The 27156-nt window shown below is 48.2% G+C and overlaps 1 protein-coding gene across 2 annotated transcripts in view; it reads right to left on the reverse strand.

Annotated features, from left to right (window-relative positions):
* Window positions 1–17890, reverse strand: part of BICD2 (BICD cargo adaptor 2) — a 55776-nt gene extending 37886 nt beyond the window's left edge. The window contains exon 1 of one of the 2 annotated variants that reach the window (XM_055579065.1): window positions 17509–17890. In XM_055579065.1, coding sequence (XP_055435040.1) covers window positions 17509–17748 — 240 coding nt within the window. In that variant the 5' untranslated portion in view covers window positions 17749–17890. The remainder of the gene's footprint in view (window positions 1–17508) is intronic. The other variant, XM_055579066.1, reaches the window with a different exon arrangement.
* Window positions 17891–27156: the final 9266 nt, after the last annotated feature.

The following is a 27156-nucleotide window of genomic DNA, read 5'->3' on the forward strand; positions in this document are numbered from 1 at the left end:
ATGTGGGGAGGGAAGGGTGGCTCAACAGACACCCTGTAACTCATAAATTCTTCTTTCAAAAGCCGGAGGTGGGGGAGTGTCCCAGGTCACCTGGGCTGACTATGTATGCAGAAACCTGGATGAGATCTCAGCAAACAGAAGTCAAGAGTTCACCTGGAAAAGCATTCACTTGCCCCAGGAACACAAAACCAAAGGCATTAACTTAACTCAACTTAAAAATATTGATTTGGCATCTACCTGCATAGTAAGTAAACAAGACAGTATGTCAGAAAGTGAACTATCAACATTTCTGCTGCAAATTAATGTGAAGAAAGGATGTAAGAATGTCATTTGCACTAAGATGCTTTCAACCTGTTCCTCAACATGAATCTTAGAAAAATGGTTGTGTAACTTTCTTTCTTAATTTCATAGAAAGAGCACCTACAGCTACAGTAAATCTACCTAAACAGATTTAAAATGAGAGCCAACTTAACAAAGAACAGAATGCATTAATAAAAAGTGGACAAGCACTGGAGTCACTCCACTTAAAAGGACAAGGCAAGATAACCCTAACTTCTTACCACACTTCAGAGACTGGAAGAAAGAGAAGAAAGGATTAATTCCATATTGTCTGTAAGTGATGATTTTATACAGACAATATGGAATTAATCCTTTCTTCTCTTTCTTCCAGTCTCTGAAGTGTGGTAAGAAGTTAAGGTTATCTTGCCTTAACTTGACATATCCATATTGTCTGTAGGTGATGATTTTATGGTCCATCTAGTCAAGGCTATGGTTTTTCCTGTGGTCATGTATGGATGTGAGAGTTGGACTGTGAAGAAGGCTGAGCGCCAAAGAATTGATGCTTATGAACTGTGGTGTTGGAGAAGACTCTTGAGAGTCCCTTGGACTGCAAGGAGATCCAACCAGTCCATTCTGAAGGAGATCAGCCCTGGGATTTCTGTGGAAGGAATGATGCTAAAGCTGAAACTCCAGTACTTTGGCCACCTCGTGCGAAGAGCTGACTCATTGGAAAAGACTCTGATGCTGGGAGGGATTGGGGGCAGGAGGAGAAGGGGACGACAGAGGATGAGATGGCTGGATGGCATCACTGACTCGATGGACGTGAACTCCGGGAGTTGGTGATGGACAGGGAGGCCTGGCGTGCTGTGATTTATGGGGTCGTAAAGAGTCGGACATGACTGAGCAACTGGACTGAACTGAACTGAACTGATGATTTTATCCAGGGGACTTACCTGGCGGTCCAGTGGTTAGGACATAGCCTTTCAATGCAGGAGATGCAGGTTTGATCCTTGGTCAGGGAGCTAAGATCCTAACATGGCTTGTGGCCAAAAAACACAAAACAGAGCAATACTGCAACCACTTAAAGACGTTAACCTTGAATACTAATTTAACCAGAAACCCAAGACTTATTCAAAGAAAATGATAAATAAGCTAATAAAAAGGGCTGAACCCAAGCAGGAGGGTCAGGTGCCTGAGCTGTCACTTGTAGCTCACATGTCAGGGATGCACAGCTATCAAGCTAAAGGAACCTGCCCCAAATCCTCTGGGATCACGTGAGAGCATAGTGTAGTTTATCCAGATGATTTAGCAAGCAAAGAGATTCTTCCCTTTGCTTCCACTGAAAAAACCTTAAGATATAATTTACATGCCATAACATTCACCCATTTTACGTACAATTCCATTCAGTAGTTTTCAACAGTCTCAAGATTGAGCAACCAATCATCTAATTTCACATTTTCATAACCCACACTTTCATTCCCCATTAGTATTCATTCCCCAGCTCCCTTTCTCCAGACCCTAAATAGTGTACTTTCTATCTCTGTGGCTTTGTCTATTCAGGATATTTCATATAAAGGGAACCATACAATTTTATCTTCTGTGACTTGCTTCTCTCACTGATCATAATGCTTCCAAGGTTCATCCATGTTATACTGTGTACCAGCACTTCACTTCTTTTTATTCCCAAATACTATCCCATTGTATGCATGGACCACATGTGTTTATCCATTCATCAGCTGATGGACATTTGGGTTGTTCCCCCTTTTGGGTTGTCATGAATACTACTACTATGAACACGTATGTACAAGTTGTGTGGATACATATTTTCAATTCCCTGGGTATGTATGTAGGAGTGAACCAGTGGTACATATATGGTACATATATATGATAACTTTATGTTTGACACCAAGAAACTGCCAAATGATTTGCCAAAGCAGCATATCATTTTCCATTCAAGTGTGGGTTTTGATTTCTCCACATCCTTGTCCATACTTGTTATTGCTGGTCTTTTGATTTTAGCCATCATAGTAGGTATAAGGTCTCCTACTATTTAAAATAATTTAGTATTAGCAACAATAGCTACCACTCTTAAAATTCTCCTTAAATCAATTATTTCACTTATTGCCTAGCTCAAAGTTCTCAGGAGAATTCTGGTTCCCAGTTGATGAATGAAGAAACTGAGTCCAAGAGGCCAAAGCCATGTCAAGGCCTCATCTATCCTGGTAGAGGCACAGCTGTAACTCTGGGCCATCCCCACCCTCTCAGCCAGCTCTTCTATTACACCAGTGGTGGACCTACTGCTGAAGGGCAGGAGGGTCCACATCCAAACCACATCACGAACTCTGACACATCAGGAGGAAAGAAGCAGACACCCCACAGAAAAACTGGGAAAGGTCCTGAATAGGCTCCTCACAAAAAGAGGGTCAACACAGGAGAGGTCTACTGGGAAATGAAAGCCAGCACCAGGCTGGCAACTAGGACATGGACCAGAAAGGCTGGAATTTAACATGGACACCAGTGCCCACCCTGGGTCTACCTACATGCATGTGCGGAGGCTCAGAATCCACCTGCCCAAACCTGGGGAAGCAAGCATGGTGTGTCCACATGCAACCCTACCAGCAATGAGTGCTATCAATCCACAAATCCGTGTCTCTAGACACAAAATTCAGAGTGAACACACAAAACCCAGAGTCTGTGGGACTGCCTATGCCAAGTTGAAAACGGGCATGATCAATTCATGGGGCAGAGTCTGAACAATTACCTCTGGACAAGCATCAGAGAACAGTCCCTGGGATGCTGACAACATGCTCCTTGCTCCATCTGTGGAGCTGCATGGGGACATTGAGCTGTATAAAGATGATCATGTAGTTTCTGTACTTTAATAAAACTAATTTTAATTTTAAAATAGTACTGTATGACCATTATCAAAACTATGATAAACAAGAGTTTATTGGGTTGGCCAAAAGGTCAGTTCCTTAACACTTTATGGAAAAACCCAAATGCATCTTTTGGCCAACCCAACAGAATCAAACCATTGAAAATGAAGCAGTATCTGAAATGTTATCTAAATGTACAATGCTAGAGGTGAGATGCTCAGTACCTTAGCTACCACCACTCTTGGTGATGAGAAATTACCAGAAGCAGGGTGCATATGTGCCCAGGGATGGTGTGTACATGCACTTAAAAGTCTGTGTTTTACTGCACCTGATTACAGTTATAAGATTAACAACTGGTGCTCAGTTGCTCAGTTGTGTCCGACTCTTTGTGACCCCTGGACTGTAGCTTGCCAGGCTCCTCTGCCATGGATCTTCCAGGCAAGAATACTGCAGTGGGTTTCCATTTCCTCCTCCAGGGGATCTTCCTGACCCAGGGATTGGACCCACGGTACCTGCATTGGCAGGCGGATTCCTTATCAACTGTGCCACATGGGAAGCCCCATACAATACCCAAACCAAATGTACCCCAGATCTGAATATAACCCAGGGAGATCAATTACTCTTTCTGAATGAAAGAGAAGTTATAGTACACACAATGAGAGATCAACTTTTCATAACTGCACTTCAGCAAAAACCTGATATCAGAATGTAAGGTCCAGCCAGAAAATGGAACCAAAAAAATGGACTGCAGGCTCACTGTGGGCCATATGCTTCCTTTCACCCCATACAGGCACACAGCCTTGTTGGTAGCTGGAGAGAAACAAGTTACAACAGCTACAAAGTACAGACTGGACCAGGGATGGGGTAAGGAGAGAGGGGCATAAAAAGGGCTAGAGATGGCAATCAGTGAGGATACATCCAGGACAGATGTCCTGGAGAAAGATGCTGAGGCTCACATAGCACTCAGAAACAGAGTGCCTCCAAAGCCCATTTTCTCGGGCCCTGCTTTCCAGCTTTGATGGGGGCCCAGGGAAGAGACAAAACAGTTGGGGAGAGGCCCAGGAGGGTTAACAATAACGTGAGGCCTGTGCACTTCACAGTCTGCACCAACAAGAGCCCATTCGCTTCTCTCACAGGAGGGATCTTCTTTCCCAGGTGAGAAACTGAACTCTGGGAAAAAGCAACTCCACATGACTTCCCAGGTGAAATTGCCACAGAAGGCAGGAAAGCAGTGTAACAGGTTGGAAGACAGAACCAGCATGGGACCCACAACTCTGTTGTTCCGTTGCCCACACCTAAGAATCACACCAGGAACCAGAACTGTCCCTTCCCAGGTGCAGGCCCACCTGCCTGCCAGTCAGTCACTCCTGTGGTCTCAGGCCTAGAGTCTGAAATGATTCAGCTTACTGGGGCAGTGCTTATTAATTCCCAGATCTGGCTGAGACTGGCTATGCTGGTTCCTGCTCCTACTTCACATGACTTACGGAGATTATCTCCCTCCTGGCAGAGCCCGGCCACCCTCAAGCATTAGGGTGAAGTGCAGAAGGGGCAGAGGCTGCAGAGGAGCTGGCCTTTTAGCCAGAGGACCAGGGTGGCTATCTGTGCGTATCTGTCCCGGACAAAAGGAGACGAGTTCTGTTCATGGGTATCACTGAGGAACCTGAGAATGCAGGTCCACACAGAGCCTGGAACAGGTGACTCTGGCATCCTCCAAGGGGAGGTGCTGGTGACTCAGGCACTACTGCTCAGAGAGAAAAGCAAGCACCACCACTCACAGCTCCAATGCCTCCTCTGGCTCACAGGAGCCAGACAAAAGGCCACCAGGGTGTAGCCCATCAACATGTAAGTCTAAAGCAGAACCTGCAGCAGCAGGCCAGCAGGGCTGTACTGGATGACGTGAGCTGGAAGGTATGTGAGGATGACCCTCAGGCAAGGCAGCCACAGGAGTGCAAACAACTGTGTCTTGTAATAAGTAAATTATGCCTCAATTTTAAAATGAGAGCTAATTGTAGATAGAATCACCTGGACAGCAGCCAAATTTGTTGCTCCAGAAGCATCTGTCAGAGGTGGACCTGAACAATACCTTCTGCCACTAGAAAAGAAGCTCAGCATCACCTCTCGGTGAATCAGCCAAATTCCAACAGGTGGGTAAGACCTAACTGGCCAGGAGGAGCAACTTCCAGGAAAAGAAACCAGGGGTGGAGGGGACACATGGCCAAGCTCTCACACAAGGACAGAACCCTCTGGAAGGCTGGACAGAGCCCTGTGACATCTCTGCTCGGTCCTCATCAAGCCATATCTCAGATCGGGGTGTCACCAGCGGTCAAGGGAGCCTGGATTGAGGCAGGGCATGAACTCAGGGCAATCAGTCCCAGGGATAGTAGGGAACAGGTAGGAAAATACAAGTGCTGGGGCTACCCTTGGACTTGCCACGTTCCCTACAGAAAGCCACCCTAGGGCTGGTGCTCTATCATTTCAGTTCACAGATGCAGAGAGCTGGGCTGGGGGAAGGCAGGGTTCAAACCCCTTGGATACATTAGTGTAGGCCAGGGTGGTGGGGGTGAGGTGGCTTCTCACACAGGGAAAGTGGGTGTGGCAAGTGGGAATGCAAGCAGTGGTGCACACAGGGCACCCTGTGCCTGGCAACTGAGTCTCTGCCTCCTCAATGGGGTACAGGCCTAGAGTCAGTTGGCAAGCCCAAGCCTGGCAAATGACTGGTGCTCAGTAAATATACGTGGACTGACTGGAGAACAGGGAGGATGTGGGGGCACTGCAGAGGGGTGATAAGCCCACATCGGCAATGGGTGGACAGGGACAGCAGGTCCAGTGAATGGACAGGTAGTAGGGATTCTGGGTGAGGCTTGGTGCTTGCGGGAGCTGGGAAACGGGCCTTGAAGGCATCTCCTCTCCATCTCCCCTCCCCAGCTAGCAGGATATACATCCCCAGTGACTTGGCAGCAGGAATCGCTCTGAGGCTCACCCCTCTCCCTAGGTCTGCCTGTGGCTTATGCACACTTTCCAGGACCAGCCCAGGGCAGCTGGTGGCCCACCACCTGGCCATGGGAAGCAAAGAGGCAGGCTTTCCCGCCAGCACATGAACACAGCCAAGGGCATTCCTGGGCCCTGACTGTGTACCAAGGTAGAGAGAGGCAATTAAATTCTGTATCCACAAAAGTACAGAATGACAGTCCACCCATGTGACCAGGGAAAGTTCAGATCCCTAACATAAGCTGCAGTGACACGATGGGTTTCTTAAACTCATCTTCCCACTGGGATCCTTCCAGAAGTATGAAAACTTCTGATGCCATGTCCTACCCTGAAGCTGTTTTGATCCTTCTGGGTGTGGCCAATGCTTTGGAATTTCTGAACATTCCCAGGTGACCCTGACATGCAGGAAATTCAATACACCACACCAGCTCCACATGAGCCGCCACTGGAACCAAGTCAGCTGAGAAACTAGAAACAGACCCATTCCCTACACAGGCCCTCACAGATCTGCAAACCTGCACAAAAGGACCCCATGTGCACTCCAAGAGACCTCAGCTCACCTCCTCAGCCAGCTTTTCCTATCTGCTCTTACCTTCCACTCCAAGAAGGACCTATCCCAGACCCACTCCCTCTTCCCGGGCTCACAGGTTTCCTGAACAGACAGGTGGTGGCAGGCATGGCCCCAGGCCCCTAAGCATTTTGGGAGGCAGCCTGGGAAGGCCTGGCTACCACCCAAAAGAGACAGAGATGGGTTTGAATCTCATTTGATCTTCACAAAGCCATGTAAAGTATAAACTTAACACTCCCATCTCAGAGGTGAGCAAACCATGGTTATGCGAAGTCAGATGATTCCCCCGAATGGCACCACAGGGCTTCTCACTCCAAAAACGACTTTACTTCTTTGCAGCAAAGTAGTTCCCATATATGGGGTGTCCTGGAAAAGGCAAGATATGCTGGAGAAGGGGTGGCGTGAGGGTGGAGCTGGGTTCCAAACTGGCCCAACAGCCTCATCTGGCAGGAAGGCAGTGAGGCACCTGGGAAGGCTGCACAAATCCCCCTGCAGGAGAGGGTGGGGGCCTCCTGGAGATGGGGGCCCCACCTGCGAACTGCAGTGGAACAGATGCTGCAAGCACACCTGTATACACCCTGTCCGGCAGACAATTAGCATCCATCAGACCAGCATGCCAAGGCCCACCCTTGTCCTAGATCCCCTCCAAAGGTCTAGGAGGGGCACACGTGTGACAGCTGTTCTCCACTGGCCTGCCCTTCCCACTGTGTGACTTCCGGTCTCAGTTTCTCATCAGAGCATCTGCACACTGGCTGTAGGGATCAGAAGAACTGGACTCAAGGATTGGTGCCCACGTAGGGAACACCCCCACTCCCCACGTCCGTCCCACCGGCCCACATCCATCCCATCACCAACCACAAACCCCAGCTGCCCTGGGCAGTGTCCAAACACTAAGCTGCTTTTAGAAAACTGAGAATCCACTCCTGGGCAGGAGGGATTTAGCCAGAATTGGGTGTCATTTAGAGAAGATTACACCCTAATTGCCCCAATGTCAGCAGACAGGCTTCTGGCCAGCTGAGCCCTGTAGTTGGTGGCAATCCCCATAGACCCTGGTTCATCTGCCAATCCTGGGTCCTGGGACAAGCTCTTGTCTTCCACGGCAGCTGGCTGCCAGATACAAACCCCTATTGAATGGCTTGCAGTTGGGGGGAGCTGTCCAGCTGCCATCTGTCCCAAGCCTCAGAAGACACTCAGCGGGCAGCACAGCCAGGACTATACTGGGCTGGAAACACCAGGAGAGTTAACTGGGGTTTCTTACCTCATCTCTAATCTCAACACGTCTTCATGTTATTAGCGCCATTTAGGAAGGGACATCCAACAAGGCTCACAGTCAGCAAGTAGCCAGAGACCCTGTAACTCAAGTCGTGTTCCTGCCAAGAACCCAGAGGTCTGCAGCTCTGGGGACGAGAGTGGAGCCTATGGAACCGTGGGCATGGCTGTAACGATGACTCGATGCTCACATCTGCCCTGGAAGGTAGACGGGCCTGTTAGTCGCTGCAGCAAGGTAAGATGAAAGGTCTTGGCCAAGTGTCCCCCATGTCCAGCATTCCATCACAATCACCCTTGCAGGGTAAACCTCGGATACTCTGAGGGCCAATGCCACTAAGGACTGGCACAGCCTGAGGAACCGAGGATGCTGACTGCTCATGAAAGGAGGTGAGAACCTGAGGCTCAGAGTGGGCAGCTGAGACCCTATACTGAAGCCGGGTGTCTTTTCCCTCAGCCTTGCCCCTCCACCCTCCACATATCAAGGTCACCCAAAGAGTGAGGCTGCAGAGATCCTTCCTGTGCTGTGACACACACACACACACACACACACACACACACACACACGTGAACACATGCACATACATGCACACACAGTTCACTTCATCATAGTTCAGGCACGAGAGCCCACTGCCTAACACAAGTGACTCATCCGGACACCATCCAGCAGATTACCTGGGGCCATTTCTCCGCCCAATCACAACAGCACCAACACTGTTTCAGGTTGCAGCAGCCACTGTGCAAACCGCAGCCAAAGAAAGCGCCATGTCAGGCCCTGACCCTCTGCCTGGTGCCTTTGGCCCAGGCACGCTCCCTTCTCCAAAGCCTCACAGCCTTCTGTCGGTCCTGAAAACAGATGTGATCCAGACTTCAACCAACACGGGCACAAAGGGGCATCCCACGGTGGAGGTGAGACTGATGCTGAGAGCACAGGAGGGAAAAGAGGTGTACTTGGCAGTGAGAGTCTGCAGGAGATGTAGATTTGGCAGCCTGGCGTGTGGAGCACCACCCACACCAACCGTAAATCTATCATGGGTCCCGAAAACCTGTCCTAAAGATGGTGAAGAGGGGGAGCAGGCATGGGGAAAGGCTGGCATCTTGAGGGTGGAGTTTGGCCCTAGCACCACAGGAAAGGCCAGACCTAGAGGCCTGGAAGGCTGGAAAAGGGCTTACACAGGTGAACTAAGATAAAAGAGAAGGCATCTGAAGCCCAGAAAGGAACACGTCTGTCACACTTTTGGAGGAACCTGGCAGCCAGCTTCTGCCTGTGGGGCAAGCAGCTATTAAATGCCCAAGTGGGACTCAATCCCAGGTCTGAGCAGTGGCTGAGTCCACACCTCTCCCCTAACTCCTGAGTCAAACGCATAAGGCTAGTAGGTTAAGCAACTCTCCAGGTGGATTCTCAGGGGTAAAGACAACCCTAACTGAGCTGCTCAAACAGAAGTTCCCATGGACCATCTTAAAAAGACACAGAGAAGTCTCACTTCTCATCTTGTATCAAAAATCTAACCAACTGTACTAGTGATTTTTTGTTTTTAATAGTTTGCACTCTATTACTTTTCCTCAAGATTAAAGAAAAAAAAAGACTATCGATTGATTATGACCAGGACCAACCCTGTCAACGCAGGGCTGAAGACCCAGGCCAGCAGACACCATTCAGTTGTGCTGAGTCACACAACAAAAAACACAGGCCTTAAGGGGAAGATTCGCCACTAACACATAAAAAGGACACAAACCTAATAAAATCAGCAGCATACAATCAAGAAAGTAGAGTACTGGAAAAAGGATAATTGCACAGATCAATAGAACAGAACAGAACTCCCAGGAGTAGACCCACACACATAATAGGCTGATCTTTGACAAAGGAGCAAAAGCAACTTCATAAAGAAAGTACAGTCTCATCAACAAATGGTGTTGGAGCTTGTACATCCATGTGCAAAAACAAAAAGAATCTTGGACACAGACTATATACATCTCACAAAAACCAACCTGAAATGAACCAGAGATCTAAGATCTAAATATAAAAGGCAAAATTTATCAAACCTCTAGACAGAAACATAGGAAAAGATCTACATGACCTTAGGCTTGGTGATGACAATCTTAATATGAAAGCAAAATGGCACTAAAATTAAAAACTGCTCTGTGAAAGACACTGTTATGGGAATGAAAAGCCAAATCACTAGGTTACAAATTTGAAAAGTAGGACTTGTACCCAAAATAAAGAATTCTTAAAATCTATAAGAAAACAAATATTTCCATTTTAAAATGACCAAAAGATCGGAACAGACAACAAAGAAGATATACAAACAGCAAGCAAACACATGAAAACACATTCCACATCATATGTCAGCAGAGAAATGCAAATGAGAACTATGAGATGCCCCCACACACCTACTCTAGTAGATAAAAGCCAAAACACTGGCAATGCCAAATGCAGGTGCGGAGACAGAACAGGAACTCTCATTCATTGCTGGCGGGAATACAGACTCATGCAGCACTTTGAAGGTGATTTCTTACAAAATTAAACATACTCTTAGCCTATGATCCAAAAAGTTGCATACTCTTTGGTGTTTACCTAAAAGAGTTGATAATTTATGTCCACACAAAACGTGAACATGGATGCTTTATAACAGCTTTGTCACAGCAAACACCTCCAACTGGAAGTAACCAAGATGCCCAGTTTGAATGTATAAACAAACTATGGTACATCTAAACAATTCTGTGATTTTTTTTAAATAAAAAGAGCTATCAGGCCATGAAAACACATGGATCAATCTTAAACGCATGTCGCTAAGTGGAAGAAGCCAACGTGAAAAGGTTACATACTGTATGATTTCAATTATATGACATTCTAGAAAAGGGAAAAAAAACTACAGAAAAAGTAAAGGATCAATGGTTGCCATGGGTTCTTTTTGGGGGGTGGAGCAGTGTTGAATAGGTAAAGTACAGGGATTTTATAATGCAGTACAACAAGTCTGTAAAGCAACTAAGAACTGAACAGGGAAATCCAAACGCTGACCAGATAAAAGACAACATTAAGGAATCACTGTTAATCCTGTGAGGTGTAAAAATTAATCTGTGACTATGTTTTATTTTTTTTTTAAGTTATCTTCTCAGCACAACATATCAATGTACTTTCAGAAGAAGTGAGACACAGAACGCAGGCTGCCAAAGCTGGAGGCGCCAAAGTGGGTAGGAAAACACGCAGGCCAATGTCTCTGCTCTGGTTGTGCATAGAACATCCCCTCAAGATGGAAACCCTTTAGGAGGGGAACTGCTTTCAAAAAGCAAACCCATAAAACTCAAACCACAACCATTATTGCACATGACACAATAGACTGGACATGCACAGCAGCTTCCAAACCCATGGAAATCTTCATTATCTTCATCCAGTTGAATGAAACCTACTTTTCTGCAACTCAGAGAGTAACCCTAAACCCCGTCTCTTCTTAAAAACAACTGTTATAGATGCTCAAAGCACTTTCTGGTTTTTAGAATACCATATGCATCTCACACACACATAAAGGAAGAAAAAGCTGGCAAGCAGAAATACCCAGTAGTCCTCCATACATATTCCGTACTTTCTACAGAGACATGCTCATTTCTACTTTTTGATCTTGATGAAAGTGAAAGAGAATATATCATGTGAAACTGATGCTTTCGAGTGAAAAAGTTGGCTTAAAACTCAACATCCAAAAAACTAAGACCATGGCATGTAGTTCCATCACTTCATGGCAAATAGATGGGGAAACAATGGAAACAGTGACAGACTTTATTTTCTTGGACTCCAAAAATCACTGCAGACAGTGACTGCAGCCATGAAATTAGAAGACCCTTGCTTCTTAGAAGAAAAACTATGCCAAACCTAGACAGCATATTAAAAAGCAGAGACATCACTTTGCCAAAAAAGGCCCATCTAGTCAAAGCTATGGTTTTTCCAGTAGTCGTGTACGGATGTGAGAGTTGGACCATAAAGACGGCTGAGCACTGAAGAACTGATGCTTTCAAATTATGGTGCTGGAGAAGACTCTTGAGAGTCCCATGGACAACAAGGAGATCAAACCAGTCAATCTTAAAGGAAATCAATCCTGAATATTCATTGGAAGGGGGAATGCTGAAGTTGAAGCTCCCATATTTTGGCCACCTAATGGGTAGAGCCAACTCATTGGAAAAGACCTTGATGCTGGGAAAAATTGAAGGCAGGAGGAGAAGGGGGCAACCGAGGATGAGATGGTTGGATGGCATCACCAACTTAATAGACATGAGTTTGAGCAAACTCCAGGAGACAGCAAAGGATAGGGAAGCCTGGCGTGCTACAGTCCAAGGTGTTGCAAAGAGTCAGTCACAACTGAGGGACTGAACAACAGCAAAGGTAAATGAATAACTTTTTGAGTGAACTCCGGGAGTTGGTGATGGACAGAGAGGCCTGGCGTGCTGTGATTCATGGGGTCGCAAAGAGTCGGACATGACTGAGCGACTGAACTGAACTGAACTGAACTGAATCTCTAAAGAGGAAAGCAGTCTTCTCCTCCTTAACGCCATCGACTACCTGACACTGGACTGTCCGTTCAGCCACATGTCCCTGACACCCACCCTGCTCCTACAGCCCCATCTGTCAGCCCACCTCCCTGGGTGGTTTGATGCCCAGGACAGCAGCTAGAAGCTAGAAGGTCACACTGGGCACTCCTGGCTCTGGGGAATAGCTCAAGGGGCCACACTCCAAACAGTAGACAATATGGGGCCTGAGGTCCCGGAGGGTCTCATCTAGCCTCTGCCCACTGGCCACTTTCACTTCACTAAGAAACCAAATCTTTCTTTACCTTCAATGTGTGTACCGGCCCTTTATCCAGTGCACACATGTGGAGCAGCAGGTCTGACTGAGGAGTGGCTGCCCCAAGCTGACAAGGGTAAACTGAGCTCCCACTTCACAGGAAGGGGTTGGGCTCCCTGAGTGGGAAGGCCCAGCGGGAGTCTGTGTCTGCCTTGCCACAGCTCTCTCTGAGGCAGCTGCTCAAACACACGGACCCTCAGCCACTACCTGCCTAAGTGCCCCAGGCACATTGGCCTGAGGGCAGAGCCATTCCTCTGGGGCCACATAGCTCCTGAGGGCCCAGGCAGGGTCCAGTTGGCCCCATGGAGCCAGAGTGTAGAAACCACAGCCTTTGACAGCACAGGTAGCACCTCCTCACCTGCCCAGGCAGAGCCACTCTCAGGCCTGGAGTCCCTCCTGCACCAGTCATGGAAAAGCAGCTCCTTCTAAGTGTGCCCACCCATCTGTCCAGAGCCACGCCCCCAAAACACTGAGGTACACAGCTGCTCACCCACCATGGCCTGAAGGAAAACAGACTGCCAGGTGACATGGGAGTCTCAGGAGTTTTCAAAAGTGGAAGAGCCCTCAAGATTGCTTCACAATGCCACACCAGATACAAGCTCTACAGGCAGGAAAGTGGGGAGTGCCCAGCAATGTGGACACAATAGGCCACGTGGTCACTGCTTTTGGATGCTGGAAGCTGCCTCTCCCAACTATCAGATCCCTGGGAGCAGGGCCACCTCAGCACCTCTAGGACTTCCTGGAACTTAACTTCTATCCCAAGTCAGGCTTCTTCATGCTAACAGCAGACTACCACACAGCTGGCCCTGAGAGGCCCATAGGACTCCCAGAGCCTCCCAATCCCCAGTGGCTCTCTGCTCCAAGTTCGAGGGTGATATCAGATAAGTGGGATCCTCACAGGGTCTGGCCCAAATCAGGACTTTTCCTGTCCCAAGACAAACACTTGAGGAGGTTGAGCCTTGCACAGAGGATTCCCATTACCTTCCCTCCTCCGCAGGTGTCCGCTCTCTTGGGGACAGGTTGCCTGGGCTCACAGTCTTGAGTCAAAGTCAACTTCTTGGTGCTTTGGTTTCCACAGCAGTAAAACAGACCTAACAGAGTAGTGACCCCAAAAGTCAGAATGAGGACTGCAGGAGTTGGTGCGGCACAGGGAGGCTAGAGCCACTCATCAATAGAGGTGAAGCCTGGGCAACAGCCCTCACATCACCCTCCTCTGGAGCCAGCTCATGGCTGGAACTTCTACAAACCTGGACATGAACCTGGTGCCCAAGGACCACTTCCAACTTGGTCTGAGCTACTGGACCTTCCTCAGACACTCACACCCGTCCCTACCTTGGTTTCCCCATCCTCTGAGAGAGGAAATTATAATAAAGAGAGATGGGAAGGAGGAAGCAAAGAGGACAGAGCAGCTGCTCTCACCAGCTCTGCCACAGTTCTTCATGCGGCTGCTGAGCCTACAGGATGAGAGGGATACCCATGTGGGTCACCTGGGAGCTGGGCTCAGACAAGTCCAGAGGAGGCTTTGAAAAGCATCCAGGCCTTGAAGGGCAGGCAGGACTTCCAAGATCCAAGACTGGCAAGAGGCAGGGATAGTGAGGACCATGAAGGCAATTAGGAAGCAGAGGAGCAGTGCAGGCTGAGCCAGGCCAGTGGCTCAGGCTGCCCTCTAGGAGACGCAGTGGGGCTGCTCCAGATCCCGCAAGGAGTAGAGATAAGGCAATGAGAGGGACAGCAGGAAGGGTATCCAGGCTTGGGTGAGGTAGAGGGAAGGAAGAAGCTGAAGATACCAGCCAGCACACACTTACTGTGTGTGCTTACTGAGTAGGCACTTACTGTGTGCCAGGCACCAGTCCCAGCCTGTGACAGGTTGCAGCTCACCAAATTCCACCCTGGGTTCCCTGGGATGTAAGTATACTCCACAGCCAAGATCCTGAGGTAGCACAGAAGCCAGCAAGGGCGTCCAGACCTTGTCTTCCTGCTCTCTCTGGAAGCTGAACGAGGACGGGGCTGCGACTGCACTAGGACCCCCACCACTGGCCCTCACATTCCAAAGAGCTACCCACTCCCGGTACCTAACTGAGCCCTGCAGGCAGCAACTGTCAGCGCAGCACCCCTGCCCTCCTCAAACTGCAGCTGAGGACACAGGGCAAGACGTTCCATGGCCACTAAGAACAGGAAACACCACATGGCTGACCAAAATTTATCCGATTCTCTTCCCCACCATGGTGGGGAAGGGACACAGCAGAACTTGGGACAGACCGGGCCCTTACTAAGCCAGGCTCAATCACTAGCAAAATGGGCCATTAGTACCCCTCCTCCCTAACACCATGGTGTCAGCAGGACATAGACACACACACACACTTACCAAGCGAGAAAGGCTGCAGGGCCGGCACCACTGCCCTACACAGGACACTCTTCAGGTCTGGTCGCAAACCCAGTCACCTGGGATAGGCCAGTCGGCTTTCCTCCCTCAAGACAATACTATCTACAAATGCTAAACAGGAATACAGGTACCTCTGTGGCACAACTTGTTAGTGACTGAACCCACTTTAGTTAAAGAAATAAAGCTTTAAAAAAAATGAAGATGGCTCATCCCTCTACAGGAGAAAAAAATTTTAAAAAGATCCAACAGATATTGTCTCCTTAAATCTTGATTTTTTTTCAAATTATTTTTATTTATTTAGCTGCACTGGGTCTTTCTGAAGCAGCATTTGGGATCTAGTTCCCTGATCAGGGATCGAACCTACGCCCCCTGCATTGAGAGAGAGGAGTCTTAGCCACTGCACCACCAAGGAAGTCCCTAAATCTTTATTTTTTAAAATAAGAGTTAATACTTTGAAGTATAACAATACAAAGATTTAGAGAGGCTGACTGACTTTGCGTAAATGATGTGATGATGATGTGAGCTTTCTGGCAATATCTACTGAGGCTCTGATGCACCTTCCTCTAGCTTCTGCTCAGACTTCCATCTGAATAGACTCTGAGGGGAGGGGCGGGGGAAGGCCAGGCTCCCCTCTAAAGTGTAGAGAAGGTGAACCTAAGATGCTCCCACTTCATTTTCTCAAGGCCCCTAAGCCTCCCTGCATCATTGCCTGCCCCATGTAGTAAGATGAGGCTTTTGCCAGAGGGATCACATATCACCCCTCTAGTAGATTTAGTGCCAGATAAGGCTGGCTTGGAGGAGGTACCAATACCTGCTGACATATACAAGACCTCAAGTTGAAGGAGCTACAGAACCATCCTCCTCGGGCACCCTTATCTGTCTTCTACAGATACTAACAGGGCACTTGTTCCACCAAGCACAGATTTAAGTACCTTCATGCGTTAACTCCCTTCACTATCAGAAGGGAACCTGACTGGTCTCCCGAGTGAGGCATGGAGGCTCAAAACACTCCAGGGACCTGCCTGAGGCCACCGGGAGCAGGCTGCTGGGAGGTGGGCAGCTGGAGAAGCAGCAAATGTGGTGGATCCTGAGACCAAGGGCCAAGAGCCCACCTGGACAAGGGAAGAATCAAGTAGGGAAGGAGAAGACTATCTCAGACACTGACAGGCTAAATATCTGACACCTTCTCTAGCCTTTTAAAATATATCTCAGATGAACCTTTTCTAGGTGAGATGGTGTGGTGGGAGAAGGTTCATGCTCATAGCCCCATCACCAGGAAGGGGCAAGACCTGGGTCCAAACCTGAGTGTCCACCCAGAAAGCAACTTCTCCCTCCCCACCCCTACAACAAGGCTGGGAAGTCAAGAAGGACTGAGATAGGAATTGGTGTTTAAAATCATCTAAGAGAACTACTTCAGGGAAGGACTGCCTAGTTTTACCACTGCAAGATTTCTTGGTAGCCCAGTGGTCCAACCTGTTCATCCCAGAGTAAAAATATCACAGGAGAGATAAGGCTTCACCTGTGACAAAAATCCACAGACGTGTCCCTCAACTTTGGGAAACGGCCTGGATGGGCAACTAGGGCAGGAAGTGGACAGAAGACTGTATCCCAGAGAAGTAACCAGCGGGGTGGTCAGAGAGCCGAGCATGGGGAAGGCCTGTGGGATACCCCGGCCAGCTGTGATGGCCACATGCAAGGCAAGTCCCCAACTTGACCCTTTCCTGGTGTCCCGGCGCTCACATAAGACGCTGAAACCGCTGAAGGCAGCTGCGCCCAGAGACAGGAGACGATATACATAGAAATGATGGATACACACGCCTGGTGTTTCCCAGCCGGCCACCTGCATCTATCCCACGTCCAAATCCCCCTTACCCGAAAAGTCAATAACCGCAGAGGACACCACCCCCACCGTGCCCGAGACCTGCCATCAAAAGCAGAAAGGCTAACCACCAGGCTCCACCGCAGCCCTTGACGCGGAGGCCAGGGTTTCTAGAACCCAAATCGCCCACAGCACCTAAGGCCCGTCATCCACCGCAGGGCCGCCTCCGGGACGGCCAACCACACTGAGCCCGGGTGCTCCGGTGCTGGTCTGGTCGGCGCGGAGTCAGCAGTCGGCTGGTGGTCGACCTAGCTCGGGGTAAGGGGTCAGTTTGGCCTGGGTCGGCGGCTGCCTCGGGGGTCGCCTTCTTGGCTCGGGTCAAGGGCCGATTCTGGGGTCGGCGCGGAGGTCAGTTCGGAGGGATGAGGGATCCGGGTCCGGAGTCGGAAACGGCCGGGGGGCACGGAGGGCGTGGCGCCAGCCGCCCTTGTTCCTTACCTCCTTGAGCTGCTCCATCTCGCCGCGGATGGCCTCGTAGTCCACCTCGAGCTCTTCGAACTGCAGTTTGAGTTGGTGCTTCTCCTCGAGGACTGCCAGCCCGTACTCGGCCGCCTGGATCTTCTCACGCGTGGTCTCGGCCAGCTCGTGCGACAGCCGCTTCACCTCCGCGCGCAGCCACTCCGGCTGCGCCTCCATCACGAGCCGCGCGTACTCTTCTTCCTCGGACGGCGCGGACATGGTGGCCACGGTCCGAGTCGCACCACTCGCTCCGTCGGAGGCTCAGACCAGACTCCTGTCCGCGCCGCCCCGCCCGACGGCAACCCGGCCGCAGCCGCCTCCACCGCCGCCGCCGCCGCCGTCGCCGCCGCGCAGCCGCAGTGAGCTCGCGGTCGCGCGGGGCACTGTGGGGGCCATAGTCCCGCCTGCGGCAAGTACAAGGCCGGTCGTGCCCCGCGCCCGTCTTCCCCCGCCCGTGATTGGCCCGGGCTCCGTTCCGGGCGGCCCCTTCCAATTCCGTAGCCTCCGCCGCCGCCGCGCGGAGCATTGTGGGGGTCGTGGTCCAGTCGCCGCGCCGACTACAAGGCCCGTAGTCCCCCACGCCCTCCCGCCCCCGCCAGTGATTGGCCGGTGCGGCCGCCGTCGCGGAGCCGGAAACTGGTGTTTTCCGCTGCCAGTCCCCGGGCGTGGGAGGTGGGGGTCGGTGGTTAGGTGGGTCGCAGGGGAGGGTACGCACTGCGCTGCTCAGGGGAATGGGTGGAGCGGGCCACCGGTATGAACCACCTGAGGTGGAGCCCCGGGAGAGTCGGGGGAACCGCGGGCCGGGTGGCGGTGAGGATTGTAACCTGCTGGTTCGGGCCTTATCCAGTGGGAGAAATGGTCAAACCACTAGCAGAAGAGGCGCCTTCCATCCAGTTAAATACGAAATGCCGCGTGCGTGTTTCCTAAGAATTAGGCATCTCCATTCGCTCTACAGTGATCCAATTCAGGACCGTCGACACGGACGCGGCCTAACTCCAGCATAGCGTTCCTGCGCTTGTAGCACGGTTCCAGCCCAGGACCTGGTCCTGGGTCATTCAAACGGCAGTCAGCTGTCTTTACTCTGCTCTTTGTCTTTATGACCTTGACCTTTCTGAGGCGTGCAAGCCAGAGATGTATACACGGATGCATCTCCAGGGTTAGAGTAGATTATGCACTTGGGCTGGAATATCACGAGATGGTGCTAAATTTTCAAAGAATTCTGTCAGGAAGTTCGTAAACCCATCGCCGTGATGCTGCTGAACACTCCTTTGTAATCACTATCCTATGAGAAGACAATTTACACTTTTGGCAACCCACTCCAGTATTCTTGCCTGGAGAATCCCATGGACGGAGGAGCCTGGTGGGCTACAGTCCACGGGGTCGCAAAGAGTCGGACACGACTGAGCGACTTCACTTCACTCACTTGCGGTAGATTTGATTTATAATGTTTCAGGTGTACAAAATAGTGATTAACAATTTTTTTAAATTATACTCCATTTACAGTTATACAATATTGACTATATTCCTTGTGCTCTACAATATATTGTAGCTTTATTTTATACGTAGTGGTTTGTATCTCTTGATCCCTTACCCCTATCCTGCCCCTCCCCATTTCCTTCTCTGGCTAGTAACCACTAGTTTGTTCTCTTTATCTGTGAGTGTTTTCTTTGTTGTTGTTATATTCACTAGTTTGTTTTATTTTTTAGTTTCCACAGAAAAGATATAACATACAGTATTTGTCTTTCTTTGTGTCATTTCACTTAGCATAATATCTTATAGGTCTATCCATGTTGTTGCAGGTGGCAAAATTTAATTTTTTTAATGACAGTAGTATTTCATACCACATAGTCTTTATCCATTTATCTGTTGTTAGACATTTAGTCTGTTTCCATATCTTGGCTACTGTAAATAATGCTGCTATGAACATTGGCTGGAGAAGGAAATGGCAACCCACTCTAGTACTCTTGCCTAGAGAATTCCGTGGACAGAGGAGCCTGGTGGGCTGCTGTCCATGGGGTCGCAGAGTCGGACACAACTGAAGCGACTTAGCACGAGTTGTAGAAGGAAATGGCAACCCATTCCAGTATTCTTGCCTGGAGAATCCCAGGGACAGAGGAGCCTAGTGGGCTGCCATCTATGGGGTCGCACAGAGTTGGACACCACGGAAGCGACTTAGCAGCAGCAGCAGCGTGAACACTGGGATGAATTGTATCTTTTTGAATTAATGTTTTCACTTTCTTCGGATATAAAACCAGGAGTGGAATTAATGGATCATATACTAGTTCTTTTTATTTTTTGGGTTTTTGAAGACTCTCCATACTGTTTCCACAGTGGCCGCACCAATTTACGTTCCCACCAACAGTTTACTAGAGTTCCCTTTTCTGTATATACTCACCAACATTTGTTTTTTGTAGTCTTGATGATAGCTACTCTTTGCAACCCTGTGGACTGTAGCCTGCCAGGCTTCTCTGTCCATGGGATTCTCCAGGCAAGAATACTTGAGTGGGTTGCCTCCAGGGGATCTTCCTAACCCAGGTATCTAGACCCACATTTCTTATGTCTCCTATATTGGCAGATGGGTTCTTTACCGCTAGTGCCACCTGGGAAGCCCATTCTTACAAGTGTGAGATGATAGCTTATTATGGTTTTGATTTGCATTTCTCTAATAATTAACAGTGGAAACAATGTCAGACTTTATTTTTGGGGGCTCCAAAATCACTGCAGATGGTAACTGCGGCCATGAAATTAAAAGACACTTAACTCCTTGGAAGGAAAGTTATGACCAACCTAGATAGCATATTCAAAAGCAGAGACATTACTTTGCCAACAAAGGTTCGTCTAGTCAAGGCTATGGTTTTTCCAGTGGTCATGTATGGATGTGAGAGTTGGACTGTGAGGAAGGCTGAGCGCCGAAGAATTGATGCTTTTGAACTGTGGTGTTGGAGAAGATCCTTGAGAGTCCCTTGGACTGCAAGGAGATCCAACCAGTCCATTCTGAAGGAGATCAGCCCTGGGTGTTCTTTGGAAGGACTGATGTTAAAGCTGAAACTCCAGTACTTTGGCCACCTCATGCAAAGAGTTGACTCATTGGAAAAGACCCTGATGCTGGGAGGGATTGGGGGCAGGAGGAAAAGGGGACGACAGAGGATGAGATGGCTGGACGGCATCACCGACTCGATGGACATGAGTCTGCGTGAACTCCGGGAGTTGGTGATAGACAGGGAGGCCTGGGGTGCTGCAATTCATGGGGTCACAGAGTCGGACACGACTGAGCTACTGAACTGAACTGAACTGAATAATTAACAGTGTTGAGCATCTTTTCATGTGCCTATTAGCCATCCACATGTCTTTCTTGGGAAAATGTCTGTTCACGTTTCCAGCCCATTTTTTTATCATATTGTTTGTTTTTTTGATATTGACTTATATGAGCTCCTCAAACTTTTAGCTGACTAGTTTTCATTGATATTTCTTGCCTAAAGAAATTAGATTATTAACCAGACTATTCTATTTACCTCATTCCTGTTGCACTTACTAACTTTGTACTTTAGAGAAGATATTTCATTCGTTAGTGGTATGAATCTGTGGATCCTCATTTTACTTAATGAGTTATAATCCATTATTCTCCATATTCACTTAGATGATCAGATGCGGCACATCTGGCTAGACGAAGCTGCTCAGTTGAGTCTATGTCCTTTCAACATGTCATGATTTTTGAGAATTTTCTTTGATTACAGCAAAGTTGTTTCAGGATCATCTTATACTCTGTGTCCCAGACCTGGAATCAGCCATTTCTCTAAGGAGCCCTTATTCCTTTTAGTGGTTTATCGGTTTATTTGTCTAAGGAGAATATGTCATAATTTTACTTGTGAAATTAAAAAATTACTTTTAGGGCATTCAACCACAGTAGGAGTATGATGCCCAAACAGCCAGTCTGTCCTGGTCTTAGCACCGAGTCCCAAGTCCTGAAAAGCCCTAAGGCCTGTGCTCACCATTCAGTCTAAGTGGGAGAGATGATTGGGAAGAGAAGTGAGGAGGAACAAGCCTTGTTTGAGTGAGATTAACATAAGATGAAAGACTGATACCCTGGTGGCTCAGGGAAGCCCCGAGGTTAAAGCATCTGCCTGCAATGTGGGACAACAGGGTTCGATCCCTGGGTCAGGAAGATCCCCTGGAGAAGGAAATGGCAACTCACTCCAGTACTCTTGCCTGGAGAATCCCATGGAAGGAGGAACCTGCTATGCTACAGTCCATGGGGTTGCAAAGAGTTGGACACGACTGAGCGACGTCACTTTCACTTCACTTTGACCCAAGCTGTCCAAACTGCAAACCCCTACCCGACTCCACACCTTCATATGAGGCTGGCCTGAGGGAGGGAGAGAATAAAAGGTGGGAATCTGGTGCAGGCATTGACAACAAAGCTTAGGGTGGCAGTAGAAGGGGGTAGGCAAAGACTCTTACAGGTACTGGGGACAGAGTGCCTGTCCCTGGAAGAGTCATGATATGTAACAATATCGGGGGGATAGGCATCAGGAGAAGATTCCCTGCAGAGGTGACACCCAAGTGGAGACCCAGAAAGTGCACAGGAAGTGGCCAGTCAGGCTGATGGAATAGGGGATTGGCAAAGATAAGAGAGGTGGGGCCACTGCTTGTTGGGCTCCAACTGAGTCTCCAACATTGCCAGATACTTTACCTCCATTATCTCTTTGAATGCTCCCCTAGTGGCTCAGGCGGTAAAGCGTCTGTCTGCAATGCAGGAGACCCGGGTTCGATCCCTGGGTTGGGAAGATCCCCTGGAGAAGGAAATGGCAGCTCACTTCAGTGTTCTTGCCTGGAAAATCCAATGGATTGCGGAGCCTGGTAGGCTACGGTCCATGGAGTCGCAAAGAGTAGGACACGACTAAGTGACTTCACTTCACTTACAAATGAGAAAAGAAGCTCAGGGTAAAAGCCTCAGTGTCACCTCTGACTTTTTACACCCTTCATCTGATTTGTCAATCTCTAAGCAAATGACAGACCCAGAACTTGCCTTGGCCTCCTGCCTTCCTGACTGCTCCCTCTCTGAGCACTAGCATGAATCTCTTGATGAGCTTCTCTGGTTTCTTTAATCTGGCCTCAGGTGATCTCCTCTGGAATGCTAACATCTTCTACTTGGAGGTTTTAATTCTGCAAAGAACTCAAATATATTGTCATATGTATCTGTCCTGAGGTAGAACCAGGAAACTGCTCAAGGCAAACCTGTTGTTTCTTGGCTGCTCCTCTCTCATCTCTGCATCTCTTCCTTTCCCTGGTTAGCAGATGTTCAAATCTGAGGGAAGGTCTATTCCCTACAAGAAGTGGAGGACTCAAAATGCTCTGTGCCCAGGAGCCCCATGGGGTCTGTAAATCGTGGAACTCAGATTGGGACTTGAACCCATAGGTTTTTAATTGAGATCACACACAGGACATAATGAAGTTCAGGTTCCTGACATCTTATCACAGAAAGAATTCAGTGAGAGACAAAGTGATAGATAAGAAGTGGTTTTATTTAGAGAGAAATACACTCCAGAGACAGAATGTGGGCCATCCCAGAAGGCAAGAGTGGCACCAGGGTATGCAGGTTGTCAGTTTTTGTACTGGTGGGTAAATTCATAAGTTAATAAGTGGGAAGAGTATTCCAGCTATTTTGGGGAAAGGGTGGGTATTCCAGGTTTCGGGCCTTGACACTTATTTTTAACTTTCTAGTCAGCCTTGGAACTGTCATGGTGCCTTTGCGTGTGTTCTTTAGCTTGCTGATGTATTACAGTTGAGAGATGGAGTCAGTTCAGTTGCTCAATCATGTCCGACTCTGCGACCCCATGGACTGCAGCATGCCAGTCCTCCCTGTCCATCACCAACTCCTAGAGTTTACTCAAACTCATGTCCATTTAGTTAGTGATGCCATCCAACCATCTCATCCTCTGTCGTCCCCTTTTGCCTTCAATTTTTCCCAGCATCAGGGTCTTTTCAAATGAGTCAGTTCTTTGCATCACGTGGCCAAAATATTGGAGTTTCAGCTTTAACATCAGTCCTTCCAATGAATATTCAGGACTGATTTCCCTCAGGATGGACTCGTTGGATCTCCTTGCAGTTCAAGGGACTCTCAAGAGTCTTCTCCAACACCACAGTTCTAAAGCATCAAATCTTTGGTGCTCAGTTCTCTTTAGAGTCCAACTCTCACATCCATACATGACCACTGGAAAAACCATAGCCTTGAAGAGACGGACCTTTGTTGGCAAGGTAATGTCTCTGCTTTTTAATATGCTGTCTAGGTTGGTCATAACTTTTCTTCCAAGGAATAAGCGACTTTTAATTTCATGGCTGCAATCACCATCTGCAGTGATTTTGGAGAGAAGGAGTATTTCCTGCCATATCTGTAAAGAAAGATGTCCAGCCCTCCAAATGTGAACTTCTGAGCCCTGAGGGCACTCAGGAAGGAGAACAATACTTGTGATCTGGCAGCCATTAGACTGCAGTGCTCCCTACAGTAAGCACTGAGAAACTTAGACTGAAAAAATAGCTTAGATGCGCATGAAAGGAAAGATTTCAGTGGGCCCAGACTCTTGCACCTTCCCACACATAGAAAAGTGATTAAATTCCTTAACTTGAGATATCTGGTTTTCTTTAATTCACAAAAATACTTTCCACGTTCAGACTACCTGTCCTTTGTTGCAAACTTCTAAATAACCTGACTCCCCCTCTCCTCAACCCCACCCCACCCCTACCTCCTCAGAGCAGTTCTCTCAGGGTTACTTGAGATGCTGTCTCCCAGGCTTGAAGTCCTAAAAATTCCCACCAAATAAAACGTGTCTCAGCCTTTCAGATCAGATCAGATGAGTCGCTCAGTCGTGTCCGACTCTTTGTGACCCCATGAATCGCAGCACGCCAGGCCTTCCTGTCTATCACCAACTCCTGGAGTTCACTCAGACTCATGTCCATCGAGTCGGTGATGCCATCCAGCCATCTCATCCTCTGTCGTCCCCATCCTATCTTGCCCCCAATCCCTCCCAGCATCAGAGTCTTTTCCAATGAGTCAACTCTTCTCATGAGGTGGCCAAAGTACTGGAGTTTCAGCTTTAGCATCATTCCTTCCAAAGAACACCCAGGGCTGATCTCCTTCAGAATGGACTGGTTGGATCTCCTTGCAGTCCAAGGGACTCTCAAGAGTCTTCTCCAACACCACAGTTCAAAAGCATCAATTCTTTGGCACTCAGCCTTCCTCACAGTCCAACTCTCACATCCATACATGACCACTGGAAAAACCATAGCCTTGACTAGACGAACCTTTGTTGGCAAAGTAATGTCTCTGCTTTTTCGTATGCCATTTAGGTTGGTCATAACTTTCCTTCCAAGGAGTAAGCGTCTTTTAATTTCATGGCTGCAGTCACCATCTGCAGTGATTTTGGAGCCCAGAAAAATAAAGTCTGACACTGTTTCCACTGTTTCCCCATATATTTCCCATGAAGTGGTGGGACCGGATGCCATGATCTTTGTTTTCTGAAAGTTGAGTGCCGGGGTCCAGCCCCGGTGGATCCAGGGAATTCGAAGCGGGGACGGCGTCAGCGAGGATCAGCAAACAACTGCTTAATTAAACTTTAATTAAGGATATAAAGAATATTAGCATAAGGATAGCTCAGTGAGGAAATTCAGTGGAGAAAAGAGGCTGAATAATTCAGCCAGAAGATGAAAGAAAGAACGACATGGGGAGACCAAGTTTTGGTGAACAAGGCCCGCACTTTATTTTCCAAAGTAGTTTTTATACCTTAAGTTATGCATAGAGGATAATGGGGGAAGGGGTAGAGTCATGCAGTAAGCCAGGCTTTCTTCCTGCAAACTTATCATATGCAAAAGTTTAGGTGATTTGCATCATCTTCTGGCCCAGAGGCCTGTTAACATTTTAAGACCCTTTCTTCAGAAAACTTATTTTTCTCTAAAGGTGATTGGTCGGGAGCCACCCTCCAAAAGCATTAGATAAAGTTGCATTCCTATAGGGCAAAGGTGTGGTGGGCTATAACAAGTAAAAGAATTAACTCAAGGGTCCAAGATTACAAACATTAAAGCTACTACTTACACCAATTATATTAATCAATACACTGCCAGGGACACAGCAGGTAAGGGATATGGAAACTTAGCAGCAAACATTGGCCCAACAAGTGAAAAACCCTTCACCAATACAATTTCTAATCAATCTTTTAACTGCTCAAAGGAATCTGTATTCAGACAGTTTAGAACATCTCCTGCCTCTCACAGTTGGGAGGCTCTGAACAATCACATGTGGCCTGAAAAACCTATTCAGGCAGGCTAGAGGACTTCCAAAGGAGTTTGTAGGTTGAAACACTGTCACACCCAGGAATTATTAACTGGAGCTGTAAGCTAACTCTTTTTTCAGAGAGAGGTAGTGGGGGACAGCCCCCCGTAAAGTCAGAGGTGTAGGTGAAAGCACAAAGCAGAAAGTAGGCAGACTCTGGTTTTGGGGGTAGATGCTTGAGAATTTCCAGGGAGACTCCTGAGGCTTGATCCCGCCTTTGCGTATGCCAAGCCTCCTTCCTCATGACCTTTGCCAGGGGCGGAGCTTGCTCCCCGCATTTGAGCTTTAAGCCAACTTTTTCACACTTTCACTTTCATCAAGAGGCTTTTTAGTTCCTCTTCACTTTCTGCCATAAGGGTGGTGTCATCTGCATATCTGAGGTTATTGATATTTCTCCCAGCAATCTTGATTCCAGCTTGTGCTTCTTCCAGCCCAGAGTTTCTCATGATGTACTCTGCATAAACAGGGTGACAATATACAACCTTGACATACTCCTTTTCCTATTTGGAACCAGTCTGTTGTTCCATGTCCAGTTCTAACTGTTGCTTCCTGACCTGCATACAAATTTCTTAAGAGGCAGATCAGGTGGTCTGGTATTCCCATCTCTTTCAGAATTTTCCACAGTTGATTGTGATCCACACAGTCAAAGGCTTTGGCATAGTCAATAAAGCAGAAGTAGATGTTTTTCTGGAACTCTCTTGCTTTTTCCATGATCCAGCGGATGTTGGCAATTTGATCTCTGGTTCCTCTGCCTTTTCTAAAACCAGCTTGAACATCAGGAAGTTCACGGTTCACATATTGCTGAAGCCTGGCTTGGAGAATTTTGAGCATTACTTTACTAGCGTGTAGGTTGTGATTATTTTTTAAGTGGACACAATGAGTATATGGAGAAGGCAATGGCACCCCACTCCAGTGCTCCTGCCTGGAAAATCCCATGGACGGAGGAGCTTGGTAGGCTGCAGTCTATGGGGTCACTGAGGGTTGGACACAACTGAGCGACTTCACTTTCACTTTTCACTTTCATGCATTGGAGAAGGAAATGGCAACCCACTCCAGTGTTCTTGCCTGGAGAATCCCAGGGACAGGGGAGCCTGGTGGGTGCCATCTATGGGGTCGCACAGAGTCCGACACGACTGAAGTGACTTAGCTTAGCAATGAGTATATAATGAGCCTCAAGGTCTAGTGGAATTCAACTTGTCCACCATCTTGGACCTTTTGGTTCTAATCAGTTTATGTTGTACCCTCAGGCTATAGCATTCTTTTATTTTTTAAAAAATCTTTATTTATTTGGCTACATCGGGTCT

The sequence above is a fragment of the Bubalus kerabau genome, chromosome 4, assembly GCF_029407905.1.
Source record: "Bubalus kerabau isolate K-KA32 ecotype Philippines breed swamp buffalo chromosome 4, PCC_UOA_SB_1v2, whole genome shotgun sequence".
Classification (NCBI taxonomy): Eukaryota; Metazoa; Chordata; class Mammalia; order Artiodactyla; family Bovidae; genus Bubalus; species Bubalus kerabau.